The sequence below is a fragment of the Mobula birostris genome, chromosome 5, assembly GCF_030028105.1.
Source record: "Mobula birostris isolate sMobBir1 chromosome 5, sMobBir1.hap1, whole genome shotgun sequence".
NCBI lineage: Eukaryota > Metazoa > Chordata > Chondrichthyes > Myliobatiformes > Myliobatidae > Mobula > Mobula birostris.
Window position 1 is genome coordinate 196,113,556 of NC_092374.1, and position 13,114 is coordinate 196,126,669.

At 44.9% G+C, this 13,114-nt stretch overlaps 1 protein-coding gene across 3 annotated transcripts in view; it reads left to right on the forward strand.

Moving 5' to 3' along the window:
- The window catches only part of nfkbil1 (nuclear factor of kappa light polypeptide gene enhancer in B-cells inhibitor-like 1), a 41,596-nt gene extending 29,311 nt beyond the window's left edge, over window positions 1-12,285 (forward strand). For all 3 annotated transcript variants that reach the window (XM_072259240.1, XM_072259239.1, XM_072259238.1), the window contains one exon: window positions 7,551-12,285. In XM_072259240.1, coding sequence (XP_072115341.1) covers window positions 7,551-8,083 — 533 coding nt within the window. In that variant the 3' untranslated portion in view covers window positions 8,084-12,285. The remainder of the gene's footprint in view (window positions 1-7,550) is intronic.
- Window positions 12,286-13,114: the final 829 nt, after the last annotated feature.

Genomic DNA, 13,114 nt, shown 5'->3' on the forward strand with positions numbered 1-13,114 from the left:
AAATTAATTGTGCAAAAAGAGAGGGGTGAACAATCAGAAGAGAGAAAACCTGAGGTGATATATTAATCAAATCTCCCAGCACATTGCCTATAGTCATTCATGTTTAAATGATTCAAGTATTTTCTCTACCATGGGTCCCCAACCTGCAGTCCACAGACCCCTTGCTTTAATGATAGAGGTCCATGGCATAAGAAAGGTCGGGAACCCCAGCTCTGGACACTTGATAAGTGGTGTCAGCAACTCTACTTGCACACCATTTTGTATTCCCGGTACGTGCAGCTGTTTGGGTGACAAAGGTCCCCTTGAGATTCTCATTAAATCTCCTGCAGTCTACCCTATTGATCCTCTCAAATTCTACATTTTTTTTCTGTAAGAAGAGGTACTTTAGGCCCATCAAGTCTGTGCTGGCAGTAGCATTCATCACTTTATTTTCCCTGTGACATATTGTCCACACATGCCTATCCGTTTCCCCAGATTCACCTCTCCTCAACACATTGTTGCCTGGATTGGGGAGCAACCTTTATGAGAATAGGTTGAGTGAACTCGGCCTTTTCTCCTTGGGGCGACAGAGGATGAGAGGTGACCTGATAGAGGTGTATAAGATAATGAGAGGCGTTGATCGTGTGGATAGTCAGAGGCTTTTTCCCCAGGGCTGAAATGGCTTACACGAGAGGGCACAGTTTTAAGGTGCTTGGAAGTAGGTACAGATGAGATGTCAGGGCTAAGTTTTTTACACAGAGAGTGGTGAGTGCATGGAATGGGCTGCCGGCAACGGTGGTGGAGGCGGATATGATAGGGTCTTTCAAGAGACTCCTGGACAGGTACATGGAGCTCAGAAAAATAGAGGGCTACGGGCAAGCCGAGGTAATATCTAAGGTAAGGACATGTTCAGCACAGCTTTGTGGGCCGAATGGCCTGTATTGTGCTATGGGTTCTCTGGTTCAACAAGCGACAATTTTACAGTGAACAACCCACACATTCTCGGGGTGTGGGAGGAAGCCAGAGACCCCAGTGGAAACACACACAGTTACGAGGAGGAAGTGCAAACTCCACGAGGGTCAGTGTCAGCATCAGGGATTGGAGCTGGGTCTCTGAAGCTGTGAGGCAACAGCTCGACCAGCTGCTACTCTGTTCAAAGTGCGGACATGATAGAACCTTGAAATTTACTGTAAGCATGATTCGGTTCCATTGCACACTCACACTTTCCCCAGAAAGTCCAAACATAACCCCTAGTCAGGGTGGTAATTCTACAAACTTTTTAAAATGTATCCTCAAAATTCAGGGACCTGCAGAAGCTGAGGAGAAATCTGTGTCAATACACAAAAGGAAAGCGTTCAAGGCAGTCATTTCCAGAATACCGAGGGGGCTTACCCATCATCAGAAAGTCCCCCACCTTGCTATTTACCAGCAGTTGAATGTGACTGGTATCAAACAGGCTAGTCCATCAAGCCTGCCTTATGTTGCTGGTGGCAGGGAATCATAGCTCATAACTTGTGCTCTCTTGTGTTTGCCTCCATGACTCTGTCTTGCATTTCTTCCTTGTTTCCAGCCCTGTGGGAAAGGGGAATTTGCTGTCAGGTGAGAAGGGGAGAACCCTTGGATCATTTAGGGGAAAGTACTTCTTCATCTCAGATCGTGGAGGGTAGAATTGGAGGCCTTGTCCGCCAGCTACTGTCCTAACTGTTGCCACAAGCAATCTCGTCATTCAGGATACAGTCTAGCACTTGAAGAGTTGTGGCAGCTCATTCTTTGTATTCAGTCAACATGGAAACCAATGGATTTCGAGCCATGAAGGGATATGTGGATAGTGCAGGAAAATAGCTCTGATGTAGAAGATGAAACCCCATGATGTTTTTTGAACAAGGATCAGGTACAAAGGGCAGATGACTCACTGGGCAACACGGCATAGATGAGTTAAGTTGAAGGGCCTGTTTCCATGATGTATTACTCAATGGCTAATTCTTCCTCTTTATTCTGTAATTGCATGAAGGGTGACACAAAGTTTCAGCACACACCATGCCAGCTGACATTGTGTGTCATTGTAATGAGTCACATTTAAATACAGAATTACATTTAAAATAATTATCAATCTGACCCAGTGGTCGAAGACTGGATTGAGAGCAGTTACCTGTCCCTGATCCCAGGAGCAGACTTAATGGCCCGAATGGTGTAATTCTGCTCCTCAGGAGACTTGCTCTCTAATCCAGGCAGCATCCTGGTGAATATCCTTTGCACCCTCTATAAAGTTTCCAGATCCCTTGCTTAATAAGTCAACCAGAAACAAACACAGTGTTCCCTGGTTGCATATTGACTGCAAATTGTTTAGTCATAGTCATAATTTATTGATCCCGGGGGAAATTGGTTACTGACCTTAATTCTAAACTGGAGCTTGTTGATACCTTATGGCCATTGGAATGGATGGGCGCAGACAAAGTTTTTGGTTTCAATAATATATTTTACTCATAGTTTATCTTTTTATTCACCTCTGATAAGGGGCTTCAGAAAATTGTGAGGCCCAGATATGGTAAATAGAGTTTTCCTCATACCATTCCTTGCAAACTTTTGTAGACACGTTCCCATCATCTCCCCACAGGTTCCACCACCTACCTACCTACTTGAAGCAACTTACAATGGGCGTTGAAATTCGTCAGTCCCAAAAATGTTGATTATTTCTTGTCCTCCTGAAATGCTGCTCAACCTGTTGAGTTCCTCCAGCAATTTGTTTCTCACTCATAATGCTTTCAGGGATTGTTATTGAGTCATGCTGCCCCTTGCATTTGTTGCTACCATTCTTTTAGAGTGAATCAATGCCACGCCAATTTTCTGTTTGAGCAATGAACCTATGAATCATGTGGGAGGCTGCTGTAAAGGACCCAAACCCTGAGTGACTGTAGTCCTTCCACTACAGAGCCTTTGTCTTGGCTGCACTGAGTTTCCATGTGTCCTTCACATTCCCTTACAGTCATCCTACACAGGAACGCCAGTGAGTGTCAGCATTTTTTGCCAAGTTGCGTGGTGCAGCGCAGGAACAGGCACTTTGGCCTATGATATCTATGCCGCCTATGATGACAAATTAAAGTAAAGCTACACGTGATAAGTTTGCTTCTCATCCACCCTGTTCACATGCCTGTCTAAATGTCTCTTAAATGCCAGTATCGTGCCTAATTCCACGTCATCCCTGGCAGTGCATTCCAGGTAACGACCACTCTCTGTTTTTTAAAAATAAATTGCCTTACACATCTTCCTTAAGCTTTCCCTCCCTTACTGTTAAACAATATCTTCTAGTATTACCAACCCTGGGGGAAAAGCCTATCTCCACCCTATCAATGTCATTCATAATTTTATAAACCTCTTGTCAGCCTCTGATTCCCCAGGGAAAAACAATACAAGTTTGTCCAGCCTCTCATTACAAGGTAATACTAGCTCATTCATGAAGTAACAGACACACAAGATGCTGTCGGAACTCAGCAGGTCTATGGAAAAGAGCAAACAGTTGAGGTTTCGGGCCGAGACCCTTCATCAGGACAGGGTTTGCTGTTTTCCTAGATGCTGCATGACCTGGTTTTCTCCAGCATTTTACATGTGTTGCATTGGATCTCCAGCATCTGCAGATATTCTTATGTTTGTGAATCCATGAAGTGGTGTTGCAAATCTCTTCTGCACCCTCTCCAAAGCCTCCACGTTCGTCCTGTAATGGGGCAACCAAACACTACGCACAATACTCCAAGTGTGGCCTCGCCAAGATTTTTCAACACGACTTCCCAATTCCTGTACTCAGTATCCTGAGCAACAAAGGCAAGAATGCCATTGGCCACCTTTACCACCCTATCTACATGTGTTGATGATTTTCTATCATCAGTCAAAGTTTGTCTCGGTCTATTTCCCTAGAAACAGGCTGCAGAGGGCAGGCATCCTCAGTGGGAAACGCAGTGGAGGTGGACTTGCAATGAGTGTGTTAGCCTGAATGAGATTCATTTGTGGATTTCCACCCATCAAAGGTTTGATGCCCTAGGCCCATACGCAACAGAGTTCAGGATGGCGTGAGTGATCTCATTAAAACCCAATGAATACTGAAGTCCTGGGTAGAGTGGGCATTAAGAGGATGTCTTTATTATACTACTAATCTTTCATCAGTAGGAGAGTCTGGAATCTGAGAGCACAGCATCAGTGTAAAGGGATGGCCCTTTAAAGCTTCTTCAGCCAGAGGGTGGTGAGTCTGTGGAATCTATTACAGGTTTCCCCCGCCATCCGAAGGTAGAGTGTTCCTATGAAACGGTAAAGCGAAGAAGCAATTACCATTTATATGGGAAAATTTTGTGAGCATTCACAGACCCAAAAATAACCTACCGAATCATGCCAAATAACACATAAAACCCAAAATAACAGTAACATATACTAAAAGCAGGAATGGTATGATAAATACACAGCCTATATAAAGTAGAAATACTTTTCCACAATCATTGCTGGCACTGTTCTCCATAGCGAAAATCTCACGCAAGCGCTGTTGGCAAAAACACCCTGTCCAGTAACCTTTAAGCTATGAAGCTGCCAAATCATACCAAATTACGCGTAAAAATACACAGCCGATATAAAGTAGAAATAATGTCTGTACAGTTTAGTATCACTTACCGGAATCGGGACAGTGCCGAGCAGACTGATGATGGTGTGTTAGGCTGAGTCATCGCAGGTTGGGATGGTGCAGTGGCCCCCACCTCCGGGCCACCAACCAATACATTGCCGCGAAGCACGCAGGGGTCCAGCGGTAGCCGGGATGCACCCAGCACATCTTTAAGAAAAAAGTCGAAATAAACATACTAATTAATTCGTAACAGTGAGGTTTCGTAAAGAGAATGTTCGAAAAGCGGGGGACACCTGTACCACTGAGGGCTGTGGAGTCCAAGTCATTGGGTATAATTAAATAGGAATCATTAGCGTCTTGATTCAATGGTTTCAAAGGTACATTTAATGTCAGAGAAATGTATACTATATACATCCTGAAATGCTTTTTCATTGCAACTATCCATGAAAACAGAAGTGCCCCCAAAGAATGAACGACAATTAAATGTTAGAATCTCAAAGACCACCCCCCCAGTTCCCCCCCTCTCGCGCATAAACAGCAGCAAACGACGATTCCCCCTCCCCCCCGTCGGCAAAATAAAGCATTGGCACCCACCACCGAGCACTCAAGCATACAGCAAAAGCAACAGCAAAGACACAGACTTGCAGTACTCCAAAGACTACGCGTTCACCCAGTATTCGACATACCACAGGCATGCTCTGTCCCTAGTAAAAGAGAAAGAGATGTCTCCGTTTCACAGCGAGAGGGGAGACCTAACAAACAACTTACTGGTTTAGGATGTTAAAAGTCCGTTGCGTCACTTTTTTCCGAGCTCTGTGCCCGAAGATCTCAGGTCTCTGGGCACACAGCCAAAGATCTCCTGGTTCCCACAGCGCACCGGTCTGTTGGGACACCAACCTTTGATCCACCCGTCTCCAGAGCCCCAAGATCCCAGGCCTCCAAAGGTGAGCCGAACTCTTAGGCCACACCCTTGGCATGTCGGAAAACGGCCAGTCATGAAACTCTGAGAGCGGGTCCCATTCCTGCGAAGGACCAAAGTCAGTATGTATCTCCAGGTCAGGGTCTTCAAAAGAACCTTGAAAGGGAAAAATAGAGATATTAAAGATGGAAATAGAGCTGTTTCCAATAATGTAAGCAAAGGAATTGCCGTTTAGCGCCATCTTGCCTAAGCTCCACCCTCCTGGTATTTGTGTTAAGGGTGACAGGCAGAAGGTGGGAGAATGGGGTTGAAAAGTAAGTCAATCATGATTCAAAGGGCCTAATTCTGCTCATGTATCTTAAGGTGTACACACATTCCTCTCCCACCCAAATCTCAGTCAGGAATGCAACTAATGACTGAGCTTCCGCATTGTTCAGGTGTAGAGGGAGTTCCAGGGTTCAGGCTCAGCAATAGTGAAGGAATATATCCAAGTCAGGATAGTGTTGGAGTTGGAGGGGTACCACATATCAATGGGTGTGACTACGGAAAGCTCCTCCCTGAAAACCAGGAAGGAATGGACAGAGTAAGAGGAAATGTTGCTTGACATGGACCGGTTGGGCCAGGGGGCCTGTTCCAATACTGTAGGACTCTCTCACTCTCAACTATAGAGGCAAACAGCAAAGAAACAGGCCCCTCAGGCCACCTGATTCCCATCTAAGCTAGTCCCACTTGGCCCATAACCCTCTAAATCTTTCCTATCCAAGTACTTTTTAAATGTCTCGTTACTGTACAGCACCTACCACAACAACATCCTCTGGCAGCTTATTCTAAATACTGACAATACTCTGGATGAAATATTTCTCCTCAGATTCCTGTTAAGTCTCTCCCCTCTCATCTAAAACCTATAACCCTCTAGTTCTTGATTTCTCAACTGTGGGAATAAGACTGCACGTTGTCCCTAATGACATTATGCACCTTAAATAAATCACCTCTCATTCTCCGATGCTCCAATGTGAAAGGAGGTAACTTGCTCAACCTCCATTTAGTCCCTCCATTTCTGGCAATGTCCTTCGCATTTCTTCCAGCTTAATGGCATATTTCCAATAGCGAGATGACCAAACTGGAACACAATATTCCCAATGTGGTGTTAGGACCATCTTGTACAACTACCAATATGACAGCCTGAGTGATGAAGGCCAGAGTGCCAAAAGCTTTTCACTACCCTCTCTGCCCGCAATACCACTTCCAGGGAATCATGTACCAGTGCTTTTAGGTCCCTCTGTTCTACAACACTCCCCAGGGCCCTGCTATTCACTGTGGAAGTCCTACCCTCATTTGTTATCCCAAAATACAATACCTCGCTCTGGTCTGATGTAAACCTGACTTGCCATTCCTCACCCCACTTACGCAGCTGATCATCATCCCACTTTAAATCCTGATTACTATCATCACTGTCAATAACATTGCCTACCTTAATGTCACTGCAGACTTGTTAACCTTTCCTTGTATGTGCTCATTCAGATTGTCCATATATGCTGAACAACAATGGGCCCATTCTGGTCATGGGACCCCAGTCCAAAGTAGTAAACTTCTACCAACCCCGTCTGCTTCCTCCCATCGATCAATAATGTGTCCACTTAGAGCATCCTGGTAGGAGGCAGCTGTTCTGCAACACTCTCTAAGGTTCTGGTGTTCACCGTGAAAGCCCTACCTAGATTTGTCTTCCCAAATTACAACATCTAGCACTTGTGCAAATTAAACCCCACTTGCCATTTCTTGGTCCACTTAGATAGCTAATCAAGCTCCTGCTGTAAATACCGATGGCCACCTTCAGTTCGTACCGATCAAATCATTGCACAGTGCATTGAGCTGGAATAAGGTAAAAGAATAACAAAACAGAATGAAGTGTAAAAGCTACAGAGTGCAGGTAAACGATAATGTGCAAGGCCGTAACAAGGTAGATTGTGAGGTCAAAAGTCTATTTTATTATATACTATCAATGTGTTAGTGTCCGCTACAAACTTAATAACAGTCTTTTCCTCTCTGATAAAGAGGATTACTCCCTGCCAGATGCTGAGCCGCAGACGTATGACAAGTGGGCCGACCGACTGGCGAGAGAGTATGCGGCGAAACGTGCCAAGGCAAAGGGAAGCCAGAGGAAGAGACCCCACATGGAGCAGGATGGGGGGCTACAGCGGCGGCTGGAGGAGGAGCACCGGCAGTATCTGGAACGTGGCGCCCGAAAGGCAGAAGAGCTGGCAGGCAGCCGCAAGCAGCGCTACGAGCAGGGTTGCACCAAGGTGTTCAGTGGGGCGGGGGGCAGCCTGCTCGCCTATTCCGACATCCCCTGGCCCGAACCGCGGGGCACGGTGGACGACATGGTGGGGGTGATCCTGCACGGGGTGGACCGGAGCCAGCCAGGCACCTTCCGCCGCTACCTGAGGCAGCAGCAGGTGGTCTGGCACCCTGATCGCTTCGCACAGAGGTGCGGAGGTCGGCTGCTGGAGGCCGACCGACAGCGGGTCCTCGACACTGTGATGGCCCTCTCACAGGCTCTCAACAGGCTAGCCGACAGCATCCGCTAAAACCATCAGCCTCCCACTTCCCATTCCCCATCTCCATCATGGAGCAGGAGCTTCGCCACTGTTGTGTTTTCATCAGCTAAGGACGTCATGATTCATTGGGCCAAACCTAGTCATTAAATTGTTCAGAACATGAACAGCCCATTTTGACAATGCCAGAGTTCCTATCTACTTTCAGGCCGCCTGAGTCCTACATCCCTTTCCTATCCAACTCTTCCCCCCCCTCCCCATCATCGACAGGAACTGCTGCCTCAGGAAGGTGGCATTATTTATCAAAGATCTCCCACTTAGAGGGCCACCCTGTGGCCATCGGGCAGAGGTACGGAAGCCTGTTTCAGGAACAGCTCTTTTCCTATAATCGTCAGATTCTTGAACTGAACTGCACAACCAAACCGTAACTTCAACAACAGAACACTATGGAGCGCCTCTTGCACTACCATGGACTTGTCTGATCGTGGTTTCTTTGCACTAAGGACTAGTTTTGGACAGTTATTACTGTTTTGTACAATTTACGTTCGTGTTTTATCTGAACCCACATACCTGTGATGTAGCTAAGCTTTTTCCATTGCACTGTTCCTGACAATATGCTTGACTACTTGTCCAAATGCCTTTTAACTGTTGTAATTGCATGTGCTTTCCACCATCTGTTCTGGCCTCTTGTCAGATATTTAGCATCCTCTGTGTGGGAAAAATCTACCCCTCAGATCTTTTAAATTTCTCCCCTCTCACTTTAATACTGTGCCCTCTAGTTATAGTCTTCGCTGCCCTGTACTAAAGACTATCTATCCTATCGATGCCCCTAATAATAATAAAATAATAATAAAATTATAAACCTCTATAAGGTCATTCTTCACCCTTCACCATTGCTATGAGTATAAACCCAGCCTATCTAGTGTTTTCCTATAACTGAAGCTGTCCATTCCAAGCAACTTTGTGATGGATCTCAGAGACATGAGACAACCAGTGCTGGAATCTGGAGCAACAAGATGTCTGCTGGAGGAATTCAATGGGCCAAACAGCATCTGTGGAGGAAAGGTCTTCAAATTCCAGCTTTGACAATTCTGTTCCCCCACAGATGCCACTCAAACTGGTCAAAACTCCTATAAGCAAGTTTGTTTGTTCCCCCGATAAATATTTTCTGTATTGTCTCTATCGCTACTAAATACATCCTGATGTGTGGCGACAGTACTTCGATATTAAGTGATGTCTTATCATATTCTAGACTGCCACAGCTCTGACCATCCTCTTCCTAGTTACGCGATGTCATGCAATTAAGAAAAAAATAATTTCACCTTCCTCTGATGAGTTTTTGGTCCTTGGATTTTCTTTCACGGTTCTTTCTGGAATGTGACTGATTTGTTCATTCTGACCTCTAAAGTCTGCTGTTCCCTGGAAAGGTGGGAGAAAGCTCGTGGTACCAGAGTCTCAGGGGGTGGGGTGGGGGAGAAATGGGAATTTCCTGTTTCTTCTGATCCAATAGAAAATAAATGTCCCTGTTTATTGTCTGAGAGCCCAGGGAGATATACAGTTCTGGACCTCTTCCAATATCTCTTCTGACTGATTGGGTGATGGGTGGTTTTTGGTTTTAGGTTTTACAGGATTTTCAGATCAAACTATAGACTGAGGGTAGAGTGCCATCGTTTGGATGGTGGGCTATTTAAGTGACCACTGGACAGGTATATGGAGGAATTTAAGGTGGGGGGGTTATATGGGAGGCAGGGTTTAAGGGTCGGCACAACATTGTGGGCGGAAGGGCCTGTACTGTTCTATTCCATTGGGTGAATGTTAATAACTTTCTCTTCCTTCAGTCATCCCACCCCCAGTTTTCTGAATCCATAGTTCTCCCTCTATCTACAAACATCCCTAAAAGCGATTATCTGGGCACTCTCAATTTGCTCTTTGGGGGAGCTTGCTAGACATGAACTGGCCTTTGCGTTTTCCCATGTTACAACAGTGGCTGCCTTCAGGATATGGATCACTGTGAAGCATGTCAGTCACCCTGACTGCACAAGAGGTGCATTGTAAATATACATCCTTCCTCCAGAGAGTGCTGTCTATTTACCTGGAGCATTGAGGCTGCTCTGTGATGTCCAAACTCCCGGAGCTGGGGAAACTTGTTTATAAGTTGTGATCTGGCAAGAAACAAGATGCATCTGTTTTTGACTTTGGGAAGTAGGACCCTCAGCTCAGAACAGTCAGGAGCAGCTGGAGGTATTTGAGAAACATGAGATCCTACAGATGCTGGAAAATCCAGAGTAACACACACAAATTCCTGGAAGAGCTCAGCAGGTCAGGCAGCATCTATGAAGGGGAACAAACAGTCAATAGTTTAGGCTGAGACCCAACATCAGGACTGGGAAGGAAGAAAGCAGAAGCTAGAAGGTGGGGGGAGGAGGAGTATAAGCTGGCAGGTGCTGATCGACATTAGCATGAGCTCGCCCTGATTCATTGGGAGGAGAGGATATTGACCTGTGAAATGTGCGTAGTGAAATTAAACTTTCTTTATCAGCTACCCTTTCAGTTTTCTTATTAACCTTTGAGCCTGTGCTTGGAACTGATAATATGGGTGTTTTCCCCTAGTCTTTCTGTACTTTTTCATTGCCTTTTTCTGTTCCATTTTTTGGACATTGCTGTGGAATTTCTCCGGTGAATATATTTCACATCATAGGTAGTCATCTCATAAGATAATTTTTCAGCCCTGCCTGGTTCCCTTGTCCAGTTACATTAAACCTTTGATCATCAGTGTCAAAACCCTTTATAAGAGAGGTTCTCAGTGGATGTCTCTTTATGCAGGGGTCTTTCTCCCTGTACATAGTGGACTGGGATGAAAAGTGTTGTATAGAGCAGTGCCATGCAACAGGTTTTTTAGTCAGTTTACTGACTTCTCAGCCATCTATCCTTTCCTTGACCGGGATGAGTAAGCGTACATGGAATCTGAGACATTGCAGTCTCTATTTGAATATTTGATGGGGCTGTTCCTCAATTTTTGGTTACACTGCAACCCCACACTCCTGACTTACATTCATCCAGTACAAAGGGGAGAGAGCCACTTGAGACATCTCCTGGTTGGTTTACTCCTGAGCCTTGTCAAGCTGGCCATTCACCAGTCCAAAAAGCAGTAGTCAGCCAAGTGTTGCCCTTCTTCTAGGGCTATGTACATACCTTGGAGAAGGAGCACACGGTATGTGTGGGCACAATGGGGGATTTCCAAAAAAGGTGGACCCCTCAGGGCTTGTAGGTAGTAATAATCGTATTTTAATTTGAAAATGTAAATAGTTTATGAAGCTCAGATTATTGTATGGTGTTTTGTTAGTGAATAAACCTTTGTTTAAACAAAAACCTCCATGACTGTGCTGTTGCAGGGATTTGACCCAAAACGTTGACAATTCCTTTCCTTCCACAGATGCTGCTTGATCCGCTGAGTTCCTCTGGCAGATCCAGATTCCAGCACTTGCAGTCTCTTGTATCTCGCTTCACAATTGCCCCTGTGCTTAAGAAGCAAGGGTGCGCTATTCTGCTTGAATCTCATTGCATGAAGGTTGATAGAGAAGTCCAAATGATCCCATTTTTCCTCCATCCGCCCTGCCCCACCTATTCATCTATAACCAGAGTCATGAATTAACCACCAATAAATCATATTCCACTTTAATTGTGGAGACGTAAGACTGCAGATGCTGGTATTTGGAGCAAAAAAATCCCAGGATGCTGGAGAAACTCAGTTGGCTAGGCGGCATCTGTGGATGGAAATGAACAGCCAAGATTTTTGGGACTTGACCGTCCATTTCCCTCCACAGATGCTGCCTGACCCACTGAATTCCTACAGCATTTTTTTTTTTTTTTGGCTCCACTTTAATTATATTGGACTTTCAACTGATTATGCAGAAGAACCACGCACAGTATTTTTGTCTAATACCATCTACAAAACAATGTATGGAAAAGGATCTAGTGCTTTCCTGGCATACATGACGGATAAACTCTTAGACTTCCAGTCAGGTACAGGTAGTAATTTTAGCTGACATTCGATGACAAACGCTGCCATCTTCATTGGGAATGATGCCTGAGCATATCTAGTTCGGTGGTGTTTATACCCCCATCATCCATTCTGCCTGATTGGTTAGTTTTCATCCAATCAAGTTTCCGCTGTGCCACCTTGTTTATAATTGGATTCCAGTTCTTTCTTGGAGCAAGACCTTTGTCTTTATTAAAATTATTTTCCTGTCATTTTATTTCCATGGCTTTCTTCACAAGGCAGTCCCAAAAGCCACTGGCTTGGCACAGTAGTTTTGTGCCAAGTCAATACTATGACCGCTGTGAATGCAATGCTCTGCTACTGCTGATTTCTCTGGTTAACCCAAACGGATACACCACCTGTGCTTTTTGATGCAGATTTCCAGCATGAGTCTCACCAGGCTGATTATATGCTGCTCTGCATTCATTGGGAATCCTACGAGTTCAAGCCGTCCTTGGCCCCAGGTAATGTTTGACCCATAGATGCTGGGACTTGAGCACATTACAGATTTGTGGATGGTATTAATCTGCTATTTCTTCAGGATCTTGGCAAAACTTGCAGAAACCATGGATGGTTTCCTCCTTGTTTGGCTTCCAGGTTTTCCAGTTCACCCTTTTAAGGTAAAGTTGATACCTTCATATATTAGTTTTATGGAGTTATACAGTAGGGAAAACAGTCCCTGCTGCCGGCCCAGTCTGTATCAATCCTTAGCCATTTCAAATTTCATAAGTTCAAAGTAAATTTATTAACAAAGTGCATATGTCACCATATACAACCCTGAGATTAATTTTCTTGTGGGCATACTCAAATGCATAATAAAATAACAATAATAGAATCGAAGAAAGACTGCACCAACTTAGGCATTCACCCAGTGTGCAAAGGACAACAAAATGTGCAAATACTGTACTAAAAGAAAGAAAGAATAATAATTAATTAACAATATAGAGGACATGAGATGAAGAGATCTTGAAAGGGAGTCCGTAGGTTCTGGGAGCATTCAATGATGGGGCAAGTGAAATTGAGTT